The sequence below is a fragment of the Globicephala melas genome, chromosome 5 (genome assembly GCF_963455315.2).
Source record: "Globicephala melas chromosome 5, mGloMel1.2, whole genome shotgun sequence".
NCBI lineage: Eukaryota > Metazoa > Chordata > Mammalia > Artiodactyla > Delphinidae > Globicephala > Globicephala melas.
In genome coordinates, this window is record NC_083318.1 from 2104547 (window position 1) to 2131337 (window position 26791).

The 26791-nt window shown below is 42.4% G+C and overlaps 1 protein-coding gene across 6 annotated transcripts in view; it reads left to right on the forward strand.

Moving 5' to 3' along the window:
• The window catches only part of HTT (huntingtin), a 168339-nt gene that overhangs the window by 67953 nt on the left and 73595 nt on the right, over window positions 1-26791 (forward strand). For 5 of the 6 annotated variants that reach the window (XM_060298909.1, XM_060298907.1, XM_030876774.2 and 2 more), the window contains 15 exons: window positions 2730-2934; window positions 4131-4178; window positions 7102-7182; window positions 11861-12213; window positions 15147-15270; window positions 15528-15646; window positions 17292-17403; window positions 17655-17792; window positions 18605-18763; window positions 18862-18959; window positions 20011-20150; window positions 21153-21216; window positions 21467-21567; window positions 23923-24069; window positions 25099-25219. In XM_060298909.1, coding sequence (XP_060154892.1) covers window positions 2730-2934; window positions 4131-4178; window positions 7102-7182; window positions 11861-12213; window positions 15147-15270; window positions 15528-15646; window positions 17292-17403; window positions 17655-17792; window positions 18605-18763; window positions 18862-18959; window positions 20011-20150; window positions 21153-21216; window positions 21467-21567; window positions 23923-24069; window positions 25099-25219 — 2010 coding nt within the window. The remainder of the gene's footprint in view (window positions 1-2729; window positions 2935-4130; window positions 4179-7101; window positions 7183-11860; window positions 12214-15146; window positions 15271-15527; window positions 15647-17291; window positions 17404-17654; window positions 17793-18604; window positions 18764-18861; window positions 18960-20010; window positions 20151-21152; window positions 21217-21466; window positions 21568-23922; window positions 24070-25098; window positions 25220-26791) is intronic. The other variant, XM_030876770.2, reaches the window with a different exon arrangement.

A 26791-nucleotide genomic window follows, 5' to 3' on the forward strand; every position in this document is an offset into this window, starting at 1 on the left:
AGGGGGTGTGCATGACCAAGTTCAGGGAGGCATGCTGGGCAGGCTGTTACGGCTGATGCTTTTGGGTGAGTAGGATTTGAGCAGACACAGGGAGCTGGGAGAAGAGAGTTTTATAGACAGAAGCTGCAGCCTTTGCCAAGTGCACAGAGTGAGAGAGTGAGAGTGTGCGGGTGAGGGTGAGCTGGATCCTGTAAAGGTCTCCAGGCTTTCTCACAGGTCAGTAGGGGTGCTGGGGGAAGATGTGGCTAGAGGGATATTGAAAACTGTGTTAAACTAAGAGAGCAGTAATCCTGGGAGGATGGAGTGAAGGGGTATGGGATGTGGTGCTTAATTAATTACAGATTTTCTTAATAGTTAATGTTTCTTCAACATGGTTAAACAACATGGTACCTTGTTGCATTAGCAAGCTAGATAAGATTGTCTCTAAAACATATCTAATCTATTTTCTTTTGACTATTGGCCATTTTGAATTAAATTATTTTGATTAAGAAGTTCAACTCAGCTAATGTAATAATAGTTTGGCTAGCTATATTTAAATAGAATTTAAAATAATTCTGAGCCTGGCTAAACTGTTAAGCAAGTGTGGGCAAAATATAGATACTTTTAGATATGTAAGAATTCAGTTTGCTTTTCATGTGCACTTACTTTTTTCATGTATGCTTTTTGAAAAAATTATTTGAAGATGTATTCCAGCAAAATGAGAAATAGATAACAAAAAAAGAGGAAGTCCTGAAATCCAAGAAACAAAGCACCTAACCCAGGAATGTGTTAGAAGCAATTCTGAGATGACTGGTACTGTGTGCCATTCAGATTAGAAACGGAGTCCAAGGAGCTCCTTGTGACCAATGTTACGATTAAGTGCTGGGAAAAAGGGAAGGCATGTGTGTATGTTAAAAGGAGGGGAAAACCAGGAAGATTTATAAAAGTAAGTTATCCAATTATGAAACAAATTAAAATGTTGAATAATTTTAAGCAAGTAAGACATTATGATAAAAGAGAATCCATTTAACGGTTATCCTTGGGACATTCTCTTTCAAGTGACACAGGACTAGTAATAATGAAATACTTCTTTCTTTTTGGGTCCAGTCACATTAACAGGCTTTGCAGTGAAGGGTGTTAATGTACACGTGATGAGACACATACTGATTTTTTTTTTATTGGCGTATAATTGCTTTACAATGTTGTGTTAGCGTCTGCTGTACAACGAAGTGAATCAGCTGTACGTATACATATATCCCCTCCCTCTGGGACCTCCCCCTCCCTCCCCTCCCCCCCATCTAGGTCCTCACAGAGCACCGAGCTGAGCTCCCTGTGCTATACTGCAGGTTCCCACTATACCTGTTTTACACATGGTAGCGTACTTACGTCGGTTGTAATCTCCCAATTCATCCCACCCTCCCCTTCCTGCCCACCGTGTCCACACGTCTGTGCTCTACGTCTGCGTCTCTATTCCTGCCCTGCAGATAGGTTCATCTGTACCATTTTTCTAGATTCCACATGTATGCGTTAGTCTGCAATATGTTTTTCTCTTTCTGACTGACTTCGCTGTGTATGACAGATGCTCAACATCTAGGCAGAGCACGTGCGATTTTAAAAGTTACATCGCACTAAATAAATGTAACCCTTAATATAAAAGCACTCAGGTTGCTAACAGAATTTGGGAGGAGGCAGATGAGGTGAGGGAGTGTGGGTGCCCATTTCCCCCATTTACATAGTAAGAAGTCAAGAGATTCTTTGCTCAGAGCAGACGGCTCAGGAATCGCGGTGTAAAGCTGATTACCTAGAGCAGGGCTCATGGGCCAGCTACTCAACTGCAGCACCGTAGCAGGAGAGCAGCCACAGACAGTACACACACAGCCGTGCTCCAGTAAGACTGTGTGCAGAAACAGATGGAGGGCCACATTCGCCTGTGGACTGCGGTTTGCAGATCTGTGACCTAGAGTTACGGAGGTAACCATCAGAGGAACTAAAAACAAGCCAGTCAAAGTAGCCACCTTTGAGACTTTTACTCTATAAACCGCTATACTGTCTTTTTAAAAAACGTATATATGACTTTTATGATATTAAAGGTAAGGCTGCCCAACTTGGCAAATAAAAATAGGGGGTACCAGTTATTTGAATTTCAGATAAATCATCAGTAACCTTGTGGTGTAAGTATGCCTGAAATTGCACGGGACACAGTTACACCACAAAATTATTTGTTTATCTGAAATTCAGGTTTGGCTGGGAACTCCGTATATTATCTGGCACCTCTAATTAAAGGGAAAAAGGATAAATACACTATGTTCATATAATGTGATATAGTATTAAAAGCACTAATGAAGTTTAATGTAGTGCCTTTAAAAGCTTTGGAAACCCTGTCTCAGTGGCACTCATGACAGTACTTCTTGCTTATGACGTGTGTGTTCGAGTAGCTGTGCGCTCCGTGTATTTGGGGCTTTACTCTCCTTTACTAGTCGCCCGTTTACGGAGCTGGAGCTCTTCACTAGCCTGCTTCTGCTTTTGTGGAAGTGCTCTATTTACTTTTAAGGAATTAAGGTAACAGTGAAAAAAATGCTGGGACTTTAGAAAACAGCATGGAAGCTATGATCACACTGGTAGAAGGGATAGAGAAGTTTTTAGAGAGTGAAATTAAGGCACAAATTTTCCCAACGTAGACAAAACAAAAACCTGAAACCTAGGACACATTTTAAAAACCATGGGAATGACACTGGTGTTTCTGTTTCTAGGTGTACGAACTGACCTTGCATTATACTCAGCACCAAGACCACAATGTTGTGACTGGCGCACTGGAACTCCTGCAGCAGCTCCTCAGAACCCCTCCACCTGAGCTCCTGCGGGTGCTGACCACGGCGGGCGGCATCGGGCAGCTCACTGCCGCTAAGGATGAGCCCGGTTGCCGAAGTCGTAGCGGAAGTATCGTGGAGCTTATAGGTAAGGTGTTAGGAAGGTGACTCTTGGAGTCCACCCTGCAGTGTTATTGGCCCCTCTCCTGACCCTTGCTCCGATGCTGTGCTGAGCAACGGACAGCTCAGTTCCTTAGGAGACTTGCGATGCAGGTGTCGTCCTTACTGTGTAGACGGGGCAGGGCTGAGGTGGGAAGGCTAGGTGGCAGGGTGAGGCCAGCACGTGAAACCCGCCTCCTGCATCTGACTCGGCTGCCTCTGCGTGGCATTTCATCTGTCGTGAAGTGGAAGCATTCGGGAAGGGATTTCCAGGCGCTGTGTCCCTTTGCCAAAGGTGGGCTCTTCAAGTCTTCCTGGAATTCTGGACTCCTTTTCTGCCCTCTGGGCCCTTTTTGCTGTCGCGCCTGATTCTAGAAAACCCCTTCTGTTCCTCGTCTCGTGGCACCTCTTCCGCCCCATCTCTGCTCTTCTTCCCCATGCTCTTGGGCACTGGGCCCTAATCCCGCCCCCGGATGCTGTGCAGACCTACCAGTCTAATGTGGAGCTGCCCCTGGGGAGCTGGAAGAGATGGGTCCCTGAGTCGCAGCCTCTAGAACTGGGTCTGGCTCAGCGGCAGAGGCTTCTTTCTGCAGCCTTTGCTGACTGCACTGAGTAGGCGTGGTGCATGGGGTCCGTTTAGTGCAGTGTGGGTGCGGTGTGGCCTTTACCCACAGCATCTGCAGACCAGGGAAGGTTGGCGTGAAGTCTGACTGCTGCCTCGTTTGAACACAAGTGTTTGCCTGAACCATGAGTAGAAAATGTTGATCTGCCTGTCCACTGTCCTTTGTACTGAACAATCCTTTTCTCTCTGGAATGCACGCCTTACAAATAATTGCTGGAAATACTAATTTCTAATGATTGTTTCTAATGAAAATTTGTACTTAATTATTAGTTGACCAAATAATCCGAGATTTCTAATGTTTTTAGTTTGACTTTTTAAACGCACTTTGAGCTCTTTTGCATTTTAGAACTGTATATTTGAGTGTTAATATAATTTTCACGTTGAAATTAAAATTGTAACATGCAGATTTCATGTTACAGTATGGTAGTTAAGCACCACCTGTAGAAGTATGTTCACATATTTTCTAGTTTTAAAGTTGAATCAAGCTTAAAGATTTTCTAATTCCTTCTGCATTTTAGTGGCTTGTTACCTTACTTTCATCTGTCATTTTCTGTGATTTACAGCTGGAGGGGGTTCTTCATGCAGCCCTGTCCTTTCAAGGAAACAAAAAGGTGATTATTTCAGAAATGATTCTTATTTTCAATTTTACTGCTTTTTCCATATTTCTGTAGTGTAATTGGCTATGCCTATAACTCTTCTCAGCAGGGTGATTATATGTATAAATGTTGCTGGAATCTGATAACCAGGCCTGAATAGTCCTGTAGGATGGCTTTTTAAAGAATAAATAATTAATTAATTTATGGCTGCATTGGGTCTTTGTTGCTGTGCGTGGGCTTTCTCTAGTTGTGGCGAGCGGGGGCTACCTTTTGTTGCAGCAAGCGGGCATCTCATGGCAGTGGCTTCTCTTGTTGCGGAGCACAGGCTCTAGGTGCACGGGCTTCAGTAGTTGTGGCTCTTGGGCTCTAGAGCGCAGGCTCAGTAGTTGTGGCGCACGGGCTTCATTGCTCTGCGTCATGTGGGATCTTCCCGGACTAGGGCTTGAACGCGTGTCCCCTGCATTAGCAGGTGGATTCTTAACCACTGTGCCACCAGGGAAGTCCCTAGGATGGGTTTTAAAAGTTGCTTGTGTATCAGAATTGGTTTGTCATATATTTCCTTTTTTTTTTTTTTTTTTGGTTGTACCACGTGGCTTATGGGATTTTAGTTCCCTGACCAGGGATTAAACCCGGGGCCCCGGCAATGAGAGCACCGTATCCTAACCACTGGACCACCACAGAATTCGCTGTCATAAATTTCTAATGCTTTAGGCCAGGGGTCAGCAAATGTTTTCTGTAAAGGGCCAGGTGGTACCCATTTTAGCCTGTGGCCCTTACTGTCTCTTTTGCAATGATTCAACTCTGGCCTGTGGCAGGAAGGCAGCCATAGACAATACTAAGCTAATGGGTGCAACTTCATTCCAGTACAACTTTATTTTACAGAACTGGGTGAGCTGGAGTTTGCCTTCTCCTGCTTTAGGGAATGTTATGTTTATAAAGGTAACTCATCTTCCCAATGAATTTTGTTTAGTATTAGGAATAATGTTTGGTTAATTATTTGGTGAATTTGGGCCTGGTTGTCATTTTTCAGACATATTTAGCTTCGTACATACCTAAGTTTCTGATACAGTTTGTTTATTTTTATTTAATCGAAGTGTGTCTGACATGGTCTGATAGCTTTGGTACACGTCATCACTTATAGCACCAATTATGTTCTGTTCCAGTCTAGATTTCCATAGGAAAGAATTGCTGTTGTTTTCTATTTTGAAATCCTAAAAGACTTATACCGTTTTTGGGTTTTTTTTGATGTATAATTGACATATAACAACTAATCTTTTACATACAACATACTAATCTTTTTTGTGTGTCATGAGTTGAATATTTAATTGAGAGCCTAATGCCTAATATTATTTGTAGTATTGAATGGGATCTTAACAGGAATAATATTCTAGCCTTAACTGGATTAAGTAAGCATTTCCTAGAAGTACTTAGAATTAATAATATTTGGGCCATCATAGTGTGGGATACTTAGTCAAGTTTGAGATTTTGGTGAAAACACTGAGATTGCTTGAAAACTGAAAGGGTTCCAGGAAAAGCTAGCCTTTCTATTCTTGGACTAGGAAGAGATTTTTAGGCATGTGACTAGATTTCTCCGGCACTTGCCTTGTTTGTTTCTCGGTCACTTTTTCTGATGATGATAAAATGACTCGTTGACTAGTAGAGATGTATTTTGTTTTCTTGGGGGCTAGGACATACAATTTGTCCTCAATCTCTTTTTTGTTTTTCAAGTGTTTTGTTGTTGTTTTTATTTAGAGCTGCAGTTTTCACAGTTTCCTGTCATAGCTGCAGAATTCTTTTTTTCAAGTGAAATCTGCCAGTACATAGGAGAGAGAAAAACAGAGTTGTTGTTGTTGAATGTAAGGGTGAGGGCTGGGGGTTGTGGCCTGGCATCCTGGCAGCAGCCTGGCCCTTGCCCACTCTTCGGGAGAACTCCTTGGAACAGATTTGCAAACTACTGTTTCCAAAGACAGAGACTGATTTCATTAACTCTGAATTCACAGGTTGGAATGTTATTTGCTTTCTCAAGGTAAATCACTTGTTCTGTAATAAAGGACCCTGTTATTTAGTAGATAAGCGAAGTTGCTGTGTTAGTTTCATCTAGATTTTGAGTTTCCTTTGCTTTATTCTGGGGTGGGGGGAGGGCTTTAACGTCACATCAGTGTAGATTTGTGGAAGTTATCACCCCTATGACTTAATCTTTGAAGAGCAGTGAAATCAGAAATTGGAACTTACCAGTAATTATATTGATAGTGTTGTTTAATGACATTTATATGTAATATAACCAAAATGATTTAATGATCCCAGTTAAATCATGTTAAGACTTTTGTTTACTTTTTTCTTATTAATATAATTTAGAAACCGTGAACTGTGAAATGTATTTTTAGGATTTTGCAAAAGATGAAATATTATTCCATCCTCATAGATCATAACAGTACCTGAGTACTGATTATCAATGATAGAAATCTAGCAGATTAAAAGATAAAATAAAAGTGACTTTTAGCTATAAAAGTTTTATATATAAGTTTTGATGTGCCATTGGAGATATGACATGAATATTCCAAAGGCTAATAGAATTGGTTCTAGCCATAACTTACCATTTTTAAGATTAAATAAATAGTAATATAAATTATTTAACATTAACAGTAGTCTAAGTCAATAAATATTAATTATTAAAGTACTTTGTGGTACAGATTGAGAATCGTTGCTTTTAATTCTTTTTCCATATAGGTTTGTTGACTTTAATAATACTCTAAGTATGATATCTCTGCATTTTTTGTGTTTCACACTCTAGAGGTATAAAGGAACTTATATATAATGATGGACTGAGAGCAGGAATTAAATATACTTACGATATTCCTCTTGGAATGTACATTTATTTGATTTTCAAAGTTCGTCCTTTTAGCAAGCTTAAAAGGACTCTCGCTACATCATTTCCTAGGGAAAGTGCTCTTTGGAGAAGCAGCAGCCTTGGAGGATGACTCTGAGTCAAGGTCAGACGGCAGCAGCCCCACCTTTTCAGGTAGCTCTCTCGGAGTGGCCGTGGTGTCCTCCTTGCTCTCCCCTGCTGCGCCCACCTCCTCCCCTCCCCTGCACCTCCATGGATCTTGCTCCTGGGAGGCAGCAGTGAAGCCAGCTTGCTCAAATGGTGGATGATTCAGGAGTCTTTTATAGTGTTCACTTTGAAATGTGTGTGTGTTTTCTTGCATCAAGTGTTTGCTGTTTTCCCTGGTTTAAGCTGTTTTAAAATTAGGTTTATACTCCCTGAGTATAAGTCTTTTTGAGAAGAGGATGGTGGGTAAAGTGTCTCATGAATTGCATGGGTTGTGAGGGGGAAAATGGGATTAAAAATTGTCTGAGGCTCTGAACCAGGAAGAAATAGAAAATATGAACAGACCGATTATCAGTATTGAAACTGAATCAGTAATTTAAAAACTCCCAACAAACAAAAGTCCAGGACCAGATGGCTTCACAGGTGAATTCTACCAAACATTTAGAGAAGAGTTAACACCTATCCTTGTGAAACTATTCCAAAAAATTGCAGAGGAAGGAACACTTCTAAACTCATTCTACGAGGCCACTGTCACCTTGATACTGAAACCAGACAAAGATACCACAAAAAAAGAAAATTACAGGCCAATATCATTGACGAACATAGATGTAGTCAAATAGGATTTATCCCAGGGATGCAAGGATTTTTCAGTATCCACAAATCAGTCAACGTGATAGACCACATCAACAAACTGAAGAATAAAAACCATATGATCATCTCAATAGATGTAGAGAAAGCTTTTGAAAAAATTCAACATCCATTTATGATAAAAACTCCAGAAAGTGGGCACAGAGGGAACATACCTCAACATAATAAGGGCTATATATGACAAGCGCACAGCTAACATCATACTCAATGGTGAAAAGTTGAAAGCATTCCGTCTAAGATCAGGAACAAGACAAGGATGCCCAATCTCGCCACTTTTATTCAACATAGTTTTGGAAGTCCTAACCACAGCAATCAGAGAAGAAAAAGAAATAAAAAGAATCCAAGTTGGAATGGAAGAAGTAAAACTGTCAGTGTTTGCAGATGATACTATACATAAAAAATCCTAAAGATGCCACCGGAAAACTACAAGAGCTCATCAATGAATTTGGTAAAGTTGCAGGATTCAAAATTAATATACAAAATTAATATACACTAACAATAAAATGTCAGAAAGAGAAATTAAGGAAGCAATCCCGTTTAGCATCTCATCAAAAAAAGAAAAACAAAAACCTAGGAATAAACCTACCTAAGGAGGCAAAAGACCTGTACTCTAAAAACTATAAGACACTGATGAAAGAAATTGAAGACAACATAAACAGATGGAAAGATATACTGTGATCTTGGATTGGAAGAATCAATATTGTTAAAATGACCATACCCCCAAGGCAATCTACAGATTCAGTGCAATCCCTATCAAATTACCAGTGGCATTTTTCACAGAACTGGAACAAAAAATTTTTTTAATTTGTATGGAAACACAAAAGACCCTGAATAGTCAAAACAATCTTGAAAAAGAAGAATGGAGCTGGAAGAATCCCTCCCTGACTTCAGACTCTACTACAAAGCTACACTAATTAAAACAGTATGGTACTGGCACAAAAACAGACACATAGATCAGTGCAACAGGATAGAAAGCCCAGAAATAAACCCACACACTTATGGTCAATTAATCTACAACATATGAGGCAAGACTATACAATGGAGGAAAGACAAGTCTCTTCAATAAAGTGGTGCTGGGAACACTAGACAGCTAGATGTAGAAGAATGAAATTAGAACATTCTCTAAACCATATATGAAAATAAACTAAAAATGGATTGAAGACCTAAATGTAAGAACAGATACTATAAAACTCCTAGAGGAAAACATAGGCAGAATACTCTTTGACATAATCACAGCAGTGTTTTTCTGGGTCTGTTTCCTAGAGTAATGGAATTAAAAGCTTTTGCACAGCAAAGGAAACCATAAAGAAAATGAAAAGACAACCTACAGAATGGGAGAAAATATTTGCAAGTGACGAGACCGACAAGGGATTAATTTCCAAAATATACAAACAGCTCATACAGCTTCATGTAAAAAAAATATACAATCCAATCAAAAAATGGGCAGAGACCTAAATAGACATTTCTCCAAAGAAGACATAGAGATAGCCAACAGGTACATGAAAAGATATTCATTATCACTAATTATTAGAGAAATGCAAATCAAAACTACAATGAGGTACCACCTCACACCAGTCAGAATGGCCATCATCAAAAAGTCTACAAATAATAAATGCTGGAGAGGGTGTGGAGAAAAGAGATCCCTCCTACACTGTGGGTGGGAATGTAAATTGGTCCAGCCACTACGGAAAAGTGGAAGTGTGGAAGTTCCTTAAAAAACTGAAAATCGAGCTACCATATGATCCAGCAATCTCACTCCTGGGCATATATCCAGAGAAAAACATGGTTTGAAAGGATACATGCACCCGTATGTTCACTGCAGCACTACTTACAATAACCAAAACGTGGAAACAATCTAAATGCCCATCGACAGAGAAATGCTTAAAGAAGACGTGGTACATATATACGATGGAATACTATTCAGCCATAAAAAAGAATGAAATAATGACATTTGCAGCAACATGGATGGACCTAGAGATTATCATACTAAGTGAAGTAAGTCAGACGGAGAAAGACAAATATTGTATGTTAGCACTTATATGTGGAGTCTTAAAAAGATGATACAAATGAACTCATTTACAAAACAGAAATAGATTCACAAAGAAAACAAACTTATGGTTACCAGAGGGGAAAGAGCAGGAGAGGGATAAATTGGGAATTTGGGTTTAACAGATATACACACTATTATATATAAAATAGATAAACAGGGACCTACTGTATAGCACAGGGAACTATATTCAATGTCTTGTAATAACCTATAATGGAAAAGAATCTGTAAATATATATATATATATGTGCATGTAGCTGAATCACTGCTGTACACCTGAAACATTGTAAATCAACTATACCTCAATTAAAAAAAATTGTCTGAGGATAATTTAACTTGAAAGAAATTTACATTTGTTTACAAATAGTTATCTAAGCTCTTTATTCATCTTGTGAAAGATGAGTATTTAGTAAGATACTAATAATTGGATTAAATGAGAGTGGTTTGGGTTGTATAACCCTGTGCAAAATAATATTTTTAGATAACTGAAAATGAGGCTGAAATACTGGGGAAGGAAAATCTGAATGATTTCAGTGGTGATTACTTATTTATTGATTTAGTCTACAAAATAGAAATTGATTTTTTAACTTACAAAAATAAAGTTAAAACAACAAAAAAATTGCAGCTATACACAACATTATAAAGCCCAAGTGCTCATTGACCCACTGGCCTACAGGAGTGACACTGCTAACAGCCTGGTGTAGATTTTTACGTAGTGGTAGTATATTTATTTATTTATTTATTTATTTATAAATAAATAATTTTACTTATTTATTTATTTGGTTGCACGGGGTCTTAGTTGCAGCAGGTGGACTCCTTAGTGGCAACTTGCCAGCTCCTTAGTTGTGGCATATGAACTCTTAGTTGAGGCATGCGTGTGGGATCTAGTTCCCTGATCAGGGATCGAACCCAAGCCCCCTGCACTGGGAGCACAGAGTCTTAACCACTGTGCTACCGGGGAAGTCCCCATAATGGTGTTTTGTTTGTTTGTTTGTTTGTTTGTTTTGTTTTTTGTTTTTTTTTAAATGGGAATTTAAAAACTAAACTAGGAAAATGTGAAACTTTACGCTACCGGAGAGTAGGACTGGCTTAGAGGTCTTGAACAGGGTCTGGGAAGAAGGAAAGCCCATCTCCAAGAGCACTGCTTGCTTAGAGCTCCGGGCATTTGGGTTTTTTTTGTTTTTTGCTTTTTTAAATAAATTTATTTATTTTTGGCTGCGTTGGGTCTTTGTTGCTGTGCGTGGGCTTTCTCTGGTTGTGGCGAGCGGGGGCTACTCTTAGTTGCTGTGTGCGGGCTTCTCATTGCAGTGGCTTGTCTTGTTGTGGAGCACGGGCTCTAGGCACGCAGGCTTCAGTAGTGTTGGCTCTTGGGCTCTAGAGCGCAGGCTCAGTAGTTGTGGCGCACGGACTTAGTTGCTATGTGGCATGTGGGATCTTCCCGGATCAGGGCTCGAACCCTGTCCCCTGCATCGGCAGGCGGACTCTCAACCACTGCACCACCAGGGAAGCCCTGCTTCAGGCATTTGTGACCACCCAGCCTGTGCCCCTGACCAGGCTGCCTAGGAATCGCCTAAGTCTTGTCGCTGCTCCACGCTCAGGCTGGACCAGTTGCTTAAGAACTGGAGGTGGCAATGTTGCTGGGCAGGGTTCAGGTTTTGCACTGAAATGCCATTTGAGAATACTCACAGCACTTAAAAAATATCTACTTGTGATCCTTATTTTATCAATACTGTAATATAGTAAAAGGTAAGTAAATAATACAGTAAACATGTTTGAAGGATGCACTGTTGTCTTGCTTTTGAAATTGAGTAGTTCATATTTTCACTGTATTTCAGGGCTTCTTGCAGTTAAAACATTTGCTGATAGTGAACTTTGGGGTACTTTGCAAATATCTGATCCCGTATTGAATGCTTTTCCTGACCCTTTGAAGAATGAGTGTTTCTTTGTCTTCAGCCTCAGTCAAGGGTGAGATTGGTGGTGAGCTGGCTGCCTCTTCTGGGGTCTCCACTCCTGGCTCAGCTGCCGACTCTGTGGGTCACGACATCATCACTGAGCAGCCCCGGTCACAGCACACACTTCAGACGGACTCGGTGGATCTGACCGGCTGTGACTTGACGAGTGGTGCCACTGACGGGGACGAGGAGGACATCTTGAGCCACAGCTCCAGCCAGATTAGCGCCGTCCCGTCTGACCCTGCCATGGACCTGAACGATGGGACCCAGGCCTCCTCTCCCATCAGTGACAGCTCCCAGACCACCACCGAGGGGCCCGATTCAGCCGTGACCCCTTCCGACAGTTCTGAAATTGTGAGTGGTTGGAGGGGGCAGCCCGGTTTCTTCAGAGGGGCCTTCCCTGGAGGCCCAGACCTGGACCCTCCTGCTGGCTCACTCCATTCATCTGACCCACTGATAATAGTGTAGAGGTCACCAGCTCAGATCCTTAACAGGCAGCTCGGCCCCATCTGAGTCCTTCACTGAAGGAAACAGCCCAGTGTCTTTTGTGCCGAACGTGGAGGTCACAAGTGCATTAAAAGTTTCTTAATATCTTGTTGGGCACAGGTTAAGTCATTCTTTTGAAAGTCCTTGAGGAGCCTGTTATTAACAGACCTGTGGTCTTAATGCAGGATGATTAATAACATTAATACTGTGCGTTATTTTAACCCTTTTTGACTTTTCAAAACCTTTTACAACATGTCCCATCTTGAGCATGGCTCTGAGGGCCTCTTATCTGAGTTAGTGGACAAGAAGCGCCTCAAGAGTGGTCTAAGGTTTGCTACAGGTATATGCCAGATTTTACAGCGCCATTTTATCGAAACAGTTTGTACTGTTGTTTTGCTACTATTGAATGCATTTTATTAAGAATATATATATATATTTTACTTAAATGAATACAGAAACTGTGCATTACAAATCATGAGCTAAAGCACTGGCAGCTCTCCACCTGTCACGTGGATGTGGTTCCTAATGGCCGAGTGGATTGCCGCTTACTCGGCTGGAGAAGGGGGCTCACGGTTGGGGTTTTTAACTAGAAGACCTGGAGGAGGATAGGACAGATAACGGGAACGGTGGGAAATGATTTTAAGTCAGGAAAGGGTGAAGAGTGCTAACCAGTAGGCTGGGAGAAGAGAAGGTTGGGAAAGCGCTGGGCTCAGTAGCACGTTAAGTGTGCGGAGGAAGTTTCTGTTGTTTGCTTATTGCACCAGCTTTCATCTTGCCTTTTCACAGTAGATAATTTCTGGGCAGGTTTGCTAGAAGTAGGACTGAATGACCATAGGAGGTTGTGAAAGCCTCCCATCTGGGAGTGCTGCAGCAGCTGTATGTTGTGTGGTAGGGCTGGGCCAGGGACCCACGCCGGGCTGTAGCCTGCAGGGAACTAAACCTCTTCCCTTGATGCTTCTCACACTGGCAGAGTTCTTTCTGATTTATGAGGTGCTTCCATGTCCTTTATTTAGTCATTAGTTATTGGCTGAACAAATGTACTGAGCATCTGTTATGTTCCAGGGATTGTCCTACAAGCCGCAGATGAAGTAGAGGGCACAACATACAAAACTGCTCACACAAAGCTAATATATATATTTTTTAATTTAATTAATTAATTAATTTATTTTTGGCTGTGTTGGGTCTTCGTTTCTGTGCGAGGACTTTCTCTAGTTGCGGCAAGTGGGGGCCACTCTTCATCACGGTGCGCAGGCCTCTCACTGTTGTGGCCTCTCTTGTTGCGGAGCACAAGCTCCAGACGCGCAGGCTCAGTAGTTGTGGCTCATGGGCTCTAGAGCGCAGGCTCAGTAGTTGCGGCACACGGGCCTAGTTGCTCCGTGGCATGTGGGATCTTCCCAGACCAGGGCTCGAACCCGTGTCCCCTGCATTGGCAGGCAGATTCTCAACCACTGCGCCACCAGGGAAGCCCAAAGCTAGTATTTTAGAGTGGGACTCCTCAAACTCTTCCCATTTAGGGCCAGATAATAAATATCTTTGGCTTTGTGAACCATATGACCTGTGTTGTATACTCATCTGTGCTGTTGAAGTGCCAGAGCAGCCGTAAATATGTAAATGAACGTGCATGACTGTGTTCCAATAAAACTTTATTTACAAAAACAGCTGGTGGGCCAGGTTTGGCACACCGATGTAGTTTGCCTGCCTCTGTTCTAGAGTGTGTGCCTGTGTGGGTGGGGCAGATGATGAGCCAGTAATCAACAGGTAAATAAACACATAGTCAGATAGCAATAAGTGCCATAGAGAAAAATAAGCCAACTGTAGGGGGTCGGGATTGTCCTCATGAGATAGCCCAGTTCGGGGCTTGTCTTGGAGGGAGCCCACCACGATGAGAATTCTGCCTCGGCCATTTACAAGCTGTGTAGCCTAGCACAGTTATGGCCCTTCTTGCCTCAGTTTTCTTATCCACGAAATGAAGAGGATGACAGTACTTATGTTGTTAAGGCTTATGAGGATAAGGGAAATAATACATGTAATTACTTCTGAGCCTGCCTGGGGTGTAGTATGATATTCAAAAAATGTTGTTTTTTATTGTGGTGAAACTTCTCATTTTAACCTGTGTGGGTTCTTTTTTTTTTAAAACAGTCTGGAGAGTGGAGGAAATCATTTCTTTCTTGGTTGTTTTTGAGCAAGTAGCTCAGTTTCTTTTTAATTTAACTGGAGGGATTTGGGATGATTTTTTAAATGATATAGAATTTATTTCAGTAATAATTTAACTTGCATACTGAAGGTACATCACTCAGTTTTTCAGGTCAATTACAATTGGATGTGAAAAATTTTGCTGTATGAAATCATAACCCACATATATGGCTAAATATATGAAATATTGTGCCCAAAACTTAGTTGGGTCATTTCTAACAGTTTAGGGGATAACCTATTGGTAGACTTTTGTCTAAAAGATTTTTCCTCATTTTTGACTTACTGTAAAATTTGCTTGTGAACACAAAGACTTTTTGTTTGGATTTTTTTTCTTTTTGTAATCAAAAAGAGAAATGTTCAGATTGGAATTGTTTTGGAATTTTTAGAGTTACAAAAGCTTTTTATAATGTAGCAGTAATGCGTGGTCAGTCAGCTCTTGATAATGTACACGCACGCACCCATGTGTACTTGAAGAAGTGACCTTCGTGTTGGCGTGTGAGATGTGGTCCGTGTTATTTGTGGGGCTTTGCTTTTGCCTTCCACGTTGGAGGGCTTGCCCCTCGGTGGTCGCACTTCAGAACCCTCACAGCCCCTCTTGAACTGTTTAGGTATTAGATGGTGCCGACAGCCAGTACCCAGGGATGCAAGTGGGGCAGCCCCAGGACGAGGACGAGGACGCTGCTGTGGTTCTTCCTGATGAAGACGCGGAGGCTTTCAGAAACTCTTCCATCGGTACGTTGACTTCAGGCCATGTACTACGGAGCGGCCTTGTCTTCAACCCTGACCTCTTATATCTCAGCTTCTGAGAAGAAATCTCCTGGTGTCTTTGTTTCCTGAGGTGTAAATAGCAAATGAGGAAAATCAATTGAGAAGTTATTATCCCTTTTTTAATCTAAGTCCTGTGGTTTCCTATTGACTTTTTGTAAATATGTGTATTTGTGTTTTAATTGGAAACTTGTCACTTAACCTCTCTTTCTCTGATTTTGAAGCCCTTCAACAAGCACATTTGTTGCAAAGCATGGGCCACAGCAGGCAGCCATCTGACAGCAGTATAGATAAATTTGTCTCAAGAGATGAAGCTGCTGAGCCAGGAGATCCAGAAAACAAGGTGAGACACTTAGGCCGAGACTGCTCAGCATCCCGAGCTCCCGTGAGCGTTCGGCAGTGCCCTGGTGCTGCCTGTCCACCACGCTCTTGGCTTTCCCGTCGCTGAGCTTTTGCTCAGCTGTCTCCCCTTCGCGTATTGACCTCTTCCCGGGTCTGCTCTGCTTTTCTGCCTCTCCAGGTGTGAGCGCGTCCTCACCATCTGGTGGTCATGCATGGCCTTGCAACATTCTTGGTTTTGTTCCGTTGAATTGATTTGTTTGTTTGTTTATTTATTGTGGTAAAACACTGATAACAAAATTTACCGTCGTAACCATTTTGAAGTGTACAGTTCAGTGGTATTAAGTGCATTCACACTGTTGTGCAGCCGTCACCACCATCCATCCACAGAACTTTTCCCATCTTCCCAAACTGGAACTCTGTCCCCATTAGACACTAACCTCCCGTTCCCCCGGCCCCCGGCCCCTCTCACCCACCATTCTGCTTTCTGTCTCTATGGATTTGGTGACTCTAGGGACCTCATATACGTGGAACCATGCAGGATTTGTCCTTTTGTGACCGGCTTGTTTCACTCAGCAGAATGTCCTCAAGGTTCATCCGTGTTGTAGCAGGTGTCAGAACGTGTGTACTACATTTTGCTTTTCTTTCTCCTCATCTCTTAATGGACACTTGGGTTACTTCCACATTTTGTCTGTTGTAAATAATGCTGTTATCAGTGAGTGTACAAATACCTCTTCAAGACCCTGATTTCATTTCTTTAGGGTATATGTCAGAAGTGGAATTGCTGGATCATGTGATAGTTCCGTTTTTAATTTTTTGAGGAAACACTGTACTGTTTTCCGCAGCAGCTGCACCATTTTACGTTCCTACCCACAGTGCACCAGCATTCCATTTTCTCCACATCTTCGCCAGCACTTGCTGTTTTCTGCTCTTTTTGAGAGTGGCCATCACACTGGGTGTGAAGTGGTGTATCACTGTGGCTTTGATTTGAATTTCCCTGATTAGTGATGTTGAGCATCTTTTCATGGGTTTATTGGCCATTCATATGCCTTCTTTGGAAAATGTCTATTCAAGTCCTTTGCCCATTTTTTAATCAGGTTGTTCGGGTTTTTTTGTTGCTGCTCACTTGTCCATTGAACTATTTTAAAATTATCTCTCTTGCTTACCTTTTCCATGTAAGTGTCCTGTATTCCCAGCTAATTTTAAATTCCTTGAGGGCAAGAAGTAGTGTTTTGTACTTAGTCCCTCCATGATGCTCAGTCGCTGTAGCGACCTCGGCTGTTCCTTCTGGGCCCCCTCGCACCAGGCCCACCCCTTGCAGCTTTGGGCTCCCCCAGGCTCTTTCCTCTGCCCGAGGAGCTTCCCCCGGATGCCAGGTCTCAGCTGCCCTCCTGTGTGGCTCCCTGCCTGCACATTGGGCTCAGCCCTGCCACAGCCCACATGGCCCCGGGTCAGGACTCCCTCTGGCTGGTCTGATTCTGCTCTGCCGTGGCCCGTGAGGTTGGGCACCTGTGGGTGAAGGTAGGCGTCTCTGCATCCCAAGCGCCTGGCACAGCTGCTGTTCTGGAACTATTTGTTGGATGAACTAACGAATCAATGGGTGGGTTCCGTGATTATAAGACAAACAAGTGTCAGTTTTTCTGTTCCAGCCCTGCCGGATCAAAGGCGACATTGGCCAGTCCAGTGATGAAGATTCTGCTCCTCTTGTCCATTGTGTCCGCCTTCTGTCCGCTTCATTTTTGCTAACTGGGGAAAAACACGGTAAGTGTAGAAAGGCAGGTGCAGAGTTGAAGGGAATGACTTGAGGTTTCAGAGGTCATCTTGGGAACCAGCTTCGTGCCTGTTTGCAGCAGACAGAGTAGAATCTGCGGACGAGCTTTGGTTTTCACTGACCGGAGCGGGAGGGAGGGGAAGACGGGAGCAGCTGGTTTAGTGGGTCTAGTTTTGTGTATTTGGAAGCTAGATATGTGCTGCTTTGAAGCTGAAGGTGACCCAGGTGTATTTGTTTGCAGCCTTGGTTCCGGACAGGGATGTGAGGGTCAGCGTGAAGGCACTGGCGCTCAGCTGTGTTGGAGCTGCTGTGGCCCTTCACCCTGAATCTTTCTTCGGCAGACTTTACAGAGCACCGCTTGACACCATGGAATACCCTGGTACGTTCAAAGTTTGTATCTTATTCCTCACGTTCAGTCATTATTTTGAAAACTATTTCAAACCGTCTTGACTATTTTAGTTTTAGAGCACTAAGTTTTCTTAGCTGATTTGCGGCATTTGAGGGGTGTTCTCCATAAAACACACAGTCATGTTTTTAGCTTCCTGGACCCCCTATAGATGCAGCGTTTAGTTGAAACACATACAACAAAGCGATAGAAATCTGGGAACGGCAGAGCTTATTTGCATATGAATTGGATTTATACCAAAAGCACAAATTGTATATAATCAAAATGGCTTTGGGCCACACCACCCAGGCCAGGTGTTCACACTCAGAGCCAGTGGGCACCGAGACCAGCTGGGGCAGCAGCGAGCCAGTCTCCTGTCATGCACGTTCTGGGGCGTATTCTCACGATACAGTGAATGGTGGGAAGACTCGCTCCCCTAAAGTTATCCTCCTGCCTGCTCTCTGTCTTTCCTTGGGCAAGGGGACAACCCATGCTTTTGAATTTATATTAGGTAAGTATGGACAAGTTTGAGGTTCTCTAATAATTTTTTGAGATGAAACCTTGGAATTTTGATTATTGGCTGACAACCTGGAATTATAATCCAGAAAATCTATTGTGTTGAAGGATGAATATAGAATCTTTAAACCCCGAAACGTTTTTACCACTGATGGTTATTATATTCAAGTCTTTTCTAGATTAGGATCACTGCCTCGCCCTCTTTTTCTTTCCTGAGAATTCAGCCTTTGCCCTGAGTTAGAAAGTTGACGGTAGGGACTTGTACAGTGGCCGGCCGTCTCTCTCCACAGAGGAGCAGTACGTGTCAGACATCTTGAACTACATCGACCATGGGGACCCGCAGGTCAGAGGAGCCACAGCTATCCTCTGTGGGACCCTTGTCTCCTCCATCCTCAGCAGGTCCCGCTTCCACGTGGGAGACTGGATGGGCACCGTCAGAACCCTGACAGGTAACGTCGAGTGTTCATTTTTCAGTGTTGTCTCTTCCAGATGGCATTCTCATGTTCAGGTTCACATGAAGGTGTTTGTTCCTTGCTTTTCCGATCAGGAAATACATTTTCTCTGGCGGACTGCATTCCCCTGCTGCAGAAAACTTTGAAGGACGAATCTTCTGTTACTTGCAAGTTGGCTTGTACAGCTGTGAGGGTGAGCATAGTCATTTGTGGAAATCACTTCTTTGATTAGTGGAAATTTTACCAATGTTACAGTTAAAATTGGAGCTTAACATTAAATATTTCCAGATATTCTGAACAATAATAAACATCTGTGTATCCACCACTCAGCCTTAGAAGGAAAACATTGCCAACAGTTAAGGTTTAATAGACTTTGATTTAAATCTCAGAATATTTGTTTGAAGTATACCTTCCCTAAAGGGTGTCTGTACCTTGCTCACATTAAGCGTAAAACCTGTTGAATTAAAAAACCAACAACTCTTTCAGTCCCATAGAATGGATAGAGTTAAAGTGAGGCATAGGGGTTATTTAATCCCCTTTGTTTTTTGTGTCGAGGGAGAGCCCCAGTCCTTTATGTGGTAGGAAACTTTATATCAGCTGGTTCATAAATCACAACTGGCTAGTCAACAGCAGTCCAAGTTAACCAGTAAAAATCAAAACAAAAACCCTACAATTGTCAGATTTATGGGATACCGTCCCTTTGGCCCGGCCAGAATTGTTCCTCAGTGCGAGTTGTTTGCCAAGTTTCAGTCAGTCTGTCTTTGCTGGAGCAGAAGGAAGGGGGTTGGCGGCAGGCAGCAGGCCGTGTGTGGAACTGCCCACGAGTGTGCTCAGGGCTCGGGGGAGGGTGCAGCCTCGGAAGCCCCGTCCTGTCCGCTCGTGCGGCCAAGGGCAGGGTCACGTCAGGAAGGGCTCGGGTGCTGTGTCCCGTGTGCTGGGCGCGTGGCTGAGCTCGGGTTTAGTGGTGGCGGTGTGGCGCGTGGTCGGTGATGGCGAGGCTGGTGTCTGGGAGGAGAGGCCAGGGTAGAGGCAGAGACGGGGAAGAAAACGGTTTTGTGGAAGGGACACATTTACTTTGCAACTCGAGTTTATGGAGGTGAGTGTATATGATAAGTGTTTCTGAGAGATGTGGAAACAGGGCAGCATCCCTGTCGCTGTTAAAGGAAGACGGAGCGGGGACGGTGGGAGGGGTCGGCGTGGGAGGGGTCGGCGGAGGCCCACCTGCCGCCCGCTGTGCCTTCCAGCTCTGCGTCATGAGTCTCTGCAGCAGCAGCTACAGCGAGTGGGGGCTGCAGCTCCTCACCGACATGCTGGCCCTGCGGAGCAGCTCCTACTGGCTGGTGAGGACGGAGCTTCTGGAGACCGTGGCAGAGATCGACTTCAGGTGAGTGAGTCGGGCTCGTTGGGTCGGCGAACCACAGCCGCTCCCAAGTCTGAACAGGCGTTGGAAGACCCGGTCCGCTGGTGCCAGTAGTGACGCTTATCAAGTGACCCGTGTCAGCATCGGAGTGGTTTGCACGGCTGCCGCTGCCCGTCTCCTCCTTGACTTTGCCCCCTTCCTGGAATGTTTACGTACAGGCAGAGGAGTGGGGTTTTCCAGTAGTCTTAGTCATCTAGGTGTTCTGGGTGGTGTGAATAAAAGAGCTCGAACTTCTAAGACAGTGACGCTTGTGTCACTTGTGCTTGTTTAAACGAGTGTACTTAGCACTGTACTGAACTTAGCTGATCTGTATTGTGTTGCAGCTAAAAATAACTTCTGATGCCTTGCAGTTTTCATTTTCTAAGAGTAAATTTTCTTTCCAGATGATTTCTCTCCATGCTTTCTTTTAGACGGGAAATGGTCCTTTATTGTCCGGGAATATTGTGCTTTTAAGCCGCCATTTATAGAGTGCTTGTTGCGTGCCAGGCTGGGCTAGGTGACCTCTGTGGGTTACCTGCTCTCAACCTCACAACATCTCCATGAAGTCGGGGTTGCTTTCACCTACGCCTCACAGACAGGACCCTGAGCGGGGCGGGCGGGGACCTTCCGGTCTTGGGGAGGCGCCAGAGTCTCAGCCCCCTCCCCACAGTCTGCCCCTCTGAGCTGATTCTGTAGGGCACTTGGGTCTTTCAAAAGAACAGCTGCTCATATCCATTTTGAAGGAAAATAGTTTCCTGAGCAGTGTCTGACTGAGTCTGGAGTCAGGAGAGCAGTGTAAATTCTACTTGTTTGGAAAACATGAGTCTTTCTGCTGTTTTAAGCAAGGCTGCCTCAGAGCCTTCCCTGGCTCTTGGTTAATGTGCTGGAACCGGCCGTCTTCCTTGCTCTGTCAGTCGTGCAGGCCATCAGCGGGTGTTTGTTCAGTAACTAAATTGTTTCATTGTGAAATATGTTCTTTTGTGTTAGGTTGGTGAGCTTTTTGGAGGCAAAAGCAGAAAACCTACACAGAAGGGCCCATCATTATACAGGGGTAAGCCCTTCATTTTTGTGAGGCCGTGATTTAACTTCCAGGAAGTGCACTTTCCTAGTGGAGTAGAATGTCTTGGAATGCATTCTGTCCTAGATTTATTTCACATGAAGTATTTATTGACATCATGAAAGTTGTGATTGTATGCGTGACTTTAGGACTGGTGATGTTGAGTTCTTCCTCACTGGCTTTCCAAAATATCTGACCTAAAACTTAGTTAATATATCTGTTTTTATTATCCTTCTTTCCAAAGCTTTTAAAACTGCAAGAACGAGTGCTCAATAACATTGTCATCTATTTGCTTGGGGATGAAGACCCCAGGGTGCGCCACGTTGCTGCAGCTTCGTTAACGAGGTACTTACCAAGTATTTTATCTCTTTTCACTTTCTTGGTTAAAGTACTAAATGATATGAGAATGGGAAGAGAGGGGAAAATTCAGAGGACATGGGGCAGTATTCCTAAATCTTTTGAGCTCACAGTCAGCTACTCTTAAACTATCAAAAAAGGTATTTTTCACTACCTTAAGGGTCTAAAATGGAAATTTAAACAACAAAGTACTAGCTTCATATTATAAAAGTAATGCACTTTCATGGCCAGAATTTTGAAATATGGAGACTAGCACTGGAAAAATCACCTTCGGTTCTACCATTGGAGATAACCACTGTTAACATTTTTTCCTGTATATCCTGTGTACAAGTTTCTTTTTCAAAATTGGGACAAAATGTACATGCAGTTCTGTTATCTGATAATTTCCACATAATGTATTATTAGCATCTTCCTGTTGGAAATACTCTTCTAAAAAAGAAATTTTAACTGGCATTGTTGTCTGGGGCGGCACCCTCTATTCAAATATATTCATATTTCCGTACTGAAGTGCATGACATTTCATAAAGTGTGAGATAAATAAAGCCTGTAAATATTGTTTAAAAAGTTTTTTAGTTAGTGGCCACTTTTTCACTATGTAGTTGTGATAAATTTTTATATAAATATTATTTGGTCGGATATTAAATCTTTATTGATTTAAATAATGAATAATGGTTCAGTGACTGTTGTTATACATAAATGTTTATGTGTAATTTTTTTTCTTAGAATTAATTCCTGGAAGTTGAGTTACTAGGCCAGGCAAGCTTTCTGATTTTCCCTAGTAGCTTTATTGAGGTATAATTTTATATCTCTAAAATTTACTCATTTTAAGTGTACAGTTAAATGAGTTTTGGTAAATTTACAGAGTTGTGCAACCTTCACCACAATCCAATTTTAGAACATTTCCATCATCTCAAAAAGATCTTTTGTGCCCATTTGCAATAATTCCCAATTCCCACCTGGCCACAGGCAACCACTAATCTGTTTCCTGACTTTAGAGGTTTGCCTTTTCTACATGTTCTATATAAATGAGGTCACATAATAAACAGATGGGACTTTGGCGTCTGGCTTCTTTTGCCTAGTTTTTGAGATTTGTCCATGCTACGTGGTGTGTTTGTTCCTTTCATTGTTGAATAGTATTCTGTTACATAGATAATACTCTTATTTATACCTTCACCAGGTGGTATTATTATTTTCACTTTTTGACTACTATGAACCATGCTTTTCATTTCTCATGGGTAGATACCTAGAAGTGGATTTTTATGGCTTTTGGTACTTATTGTGAAATTACTGTCCAGAAACAGATCAGTTTATGCTCCCACTCCCAGAATAGGATTGTGCCTGGTTCTTCTCACCAAAACAGTATTTCAAAAGAAGTTAAATATGTGTCAGTTGCTCAGGCACTCATTGGTGTCTCCTATTAAGGTAACTTCTGTCTTGTTTCAAAAGTAATGTTTACTGAACAAAATTTAGGAAACATGTAAAGGAGGAAATAAAAATCTTTGTAATCAAACTGCTCAAAAGAAAACCAGTTACATTTCGGTGGATATTCTTTCGGTTTTCAGTGCGGTCATTTGCATTTCTTTGGTTACTTGTGAGGTGTACCTTTTCATGGATTTAACTGGATTTATATAACTTACTTGATCAAAGATCTTGGATCTTTACCATTTTCTGTGAATGATAGTAGTTTATTAAACCTTAGGAAAAAATTATACTTACGACCAGGTCTTCATGGAGGAAAGAGACTTTAAGTAAAGACACCGGGTTTGCAAACTAATGTGATAAAACAGTTGACTGTTTCTAAAAGTTATGGGCCCGTCTGTAGGCGTGTGAGTGCTCACACAGGGCGTGTGCCGAGCGCTGATTGCAGGGAGGCGCCCATGTGCCCCCTGCATTGTGCCTCTGAGTTCACTTTGGATTTGTGAGGGACCTCAGCTGGAGCTCTGCACCTGGGAGTGTGTGGGACGGTTTTGCAGACAAAATTGCAGAAGAGAGTAAGGGACAGCCCCTGGCATTCAGATCTGCCCTGTACTCAGTGCTTCCTGTGCACCTTGGCTTCACGCACTTGTTGACGCTGATCAAGATGGTTAGAAAGAGAACTTTCAAGGTTTTTTAAATCAAAGCATTTAATTATGTGTAGAGAGATGTATGTAACTGTATGACAGACAGGAAGAGAGTCCAGCGCCTGGTCTTTTCAGAGCGGGTGTGTGGGGGAGTAGCCCTGCGATCGGAGCCTCTGCTCTTAATTCCCCTGACGAAGGAAGTGTCTTTGGGTAGCCGGAGGGAGGGGATCACAGGTGGGTTTCAGGTACTTTCTAAGGAAAATAAACCTTGCTTTTATGTCAGGCTTGTCCCGAAGCTGTTTTATAAGTGCGACCAAGGACAGGCTGACGCAGTCGTGGCCATGGCGAGAGGTCAAAGCAGCGTTCACCTGAAGCCTCTCATGCACGAGGCGCAGCCTCCGTCTCACTTCTCCGCCAGCACCATAACCAGGTACCCCTGCTAGCCGAGGAAAGCGTGCCCTGGGCTCACTCTAAAGCCTCGTGTTTTCTAGAGAAAACGCTTGGAATAGGCGCTCCTCCCTTGATGGGGCGCTTCTCTTTTTCAGGGTCTACCACCCCGCCTCTTTATTTAAGCTCTGCTGCAGCCACACAGCAGTGACCTCGTAAATCGTATGATCGTTTGTTATGAGCCACATACCGACAGCTGTATTTTTCTCTAGGACTCTAATGCTATGTCTTCTCTAAAAATTTGTCCTTAAAATTTTCACTATATTTGTGTTACCTATGAAGAGTATAGTTATATCATGACATTAATGTTTAGGTGAGCAGGTTGTTAAAGAGTGTCAGTGTTATTTAGGGTTATCGCTAGTTCAGTGATGTGCAATTATTATTATTCACATTTTTTTGTGAGAGTCTTTTATATACAATTTCAAATGGTTGTACACAGCCCATTCTTTTCTGTGTCTTTTAGACTAGAAGACTAACATAGACTGTGTTTTTTATTGTTGAGGACAGGACACTGAGGGAAACAAAAGTGAATCAACGCTAATCCTACCTGGGCTTCATTTATGTAGTTGGGGAATTAGAATTCGTATGTAACTACAAGGAGGGACTGAAATTGACACGTGCCAGGAATGGAGTATGGAAAAGTGGCAGTACTGTAGTGGGAAAGGACTTTTTTTTGTCCAGAATCAGGAGTAGATTCATGAAGGATTTCTTTTAACTTAAAGCTTGAAAAATGGGCAGCTTTGGACACGTAGAGAGATTGCAGGCAAGGCTGTGTCGAAGAGAGCATTGCTCCAGTGCTGTGGTGTTGGGAACTGGAGGAGGAGAGGGGTGATCGCAGCCATTTTCCTAGAATAATGACCACCTTTATTCCCAGTCTTTCTTTAACTTAAAAGTCAAGACTGCTTTAACCTCTTGTAGCCTTTAATCTTAAAATTTTAAGTGCCATTTGAATTTTGAAAATGTCATAAGCTTCAGTGGTAGATTATAAGTCTCCACGTCTCTTTCTCATTAGAATATATAGAGGCTATAACCTACTACCAAGCATAACAGACGTCACTATGGAAAATAACCTTTCGAGAGTCATTGCAGCAGTTTCTCATGAGCTAATCACATCAACCACGAGGGCGCTCACAGTAAGACTCTTTTGGTTGGTCTTAATGAGGTTACTTTTCAGTAGTTTGTGTGGTCAGTTCTTAACGGTAGGATGCTTGTATTAGAGCTCTTATATGTGCGGCTTACTAAGAAATTGTGCTTCTGTGAATAAAACCTGGGTTTATTCCAATGGGAATGGAAACAACTTTTTTTTTCCTGAACATTAAATATGTTCATTGTAAAAAAATTCAGCCGGGGAACTCCCCAGCGGTCCGGTGGTTAGGAATTGGCGCTTTCACTGCCGCGGGCCTGGGTTCAGTCCCTGGCTGGGAACTAAGATCCCACAAGCCGCGCGTCGCGGCCAAAAAATTAAAATCAGTCAATCAATCAATCAGCCAGTCTAGGAAGACATAACAAAGAAAAGAAAAACTACCATAATCTGAATTGGTAGTATATCAGAAGTTTAAAATATCTCTAGACTGATTGACTCAGTGACTTTATAATACATACGAAGCGGAAAAAAATCAGAAATGCCAACAAAGATTTTTGTGTAATGTGATTATCTGTATCATTATTTGTGATGCTGAAATTGTAAAAGAACCATAATGTCCAAGAGTCCAAAACTGATTAAGTTCTGATTATAACTAAATTCTGTATAGATGGTGATATGTTTATTATGCACTTATTAACATGGTGCTTTGGAGGGTTTTGGACAACCTGTAGAGTGGCCATCTGGATTATAATGAGTGAAAACAGGCGCGTACAAAGCTGTGCATGCCTGCGCACAGACAGGCCCTGCTTGTGAAAAATAACGTTCACATTAAACACATTTCTTACATACTTAAGAAAATGATGGGCAGAAAAGTTCCAAAATAAATTGTAGGATTATGAATGATTATGCTTTTTAAGATATTCACAAATTTTCTAAAATGAACAAGTCTAACTTCCATAATCAGAAAAAAAGAATGTTACACGAAAGTAGTGCCAGTTTGCTGATTACCAGGTTAAATCTTGTCATTTATTTTATGTGACAGAAGGAATGCTCTCATGTTGTGAAAACTCAGGCAGTTATGATTAGACTATCTTGATAAGGATATAAGTGCCTTTCAAACTTAAATATTGTTTGGGCTGTCTGCAGTTTGGTCTTCCCTTGATTTGTTCAAAATATTTTATAAACATTATTTGTATTTATTGTGGCCTACATATGTCAGACAGTGTTCTAGGCTTGGGATGTAAAAACTAAGAGGATCCCTGCCCTTGTGGTTCTTTCAGTCTGGTTAGGAAGATGGACATTAATCTGCAGGAGCAGATGGGGTGGGGTGAGCTGGGGTAGGAAGGGCATTCCTGGTGGGGGCGGGGAGCACGATGGTTAAAGTTGGAGCCAGAGGAGGTGCATCACTCCTGGCCTCTCCTCACTGGGATATAATCGACCCTCCTTAAACCTGTATCTCAGTTGTCCAGCTGTATCTTCTAAGGTATGAACTTGTATCATGGGAGGACAGATGTCTTATCGTTAGATACAGATCGCAATTTTGTTTTCATTGTTCGTACTCGTTATAAAGGGAAAAAGGAGGTTCAATTTAATAAACTTTTTTGGTGTTTGAGTGTGATTT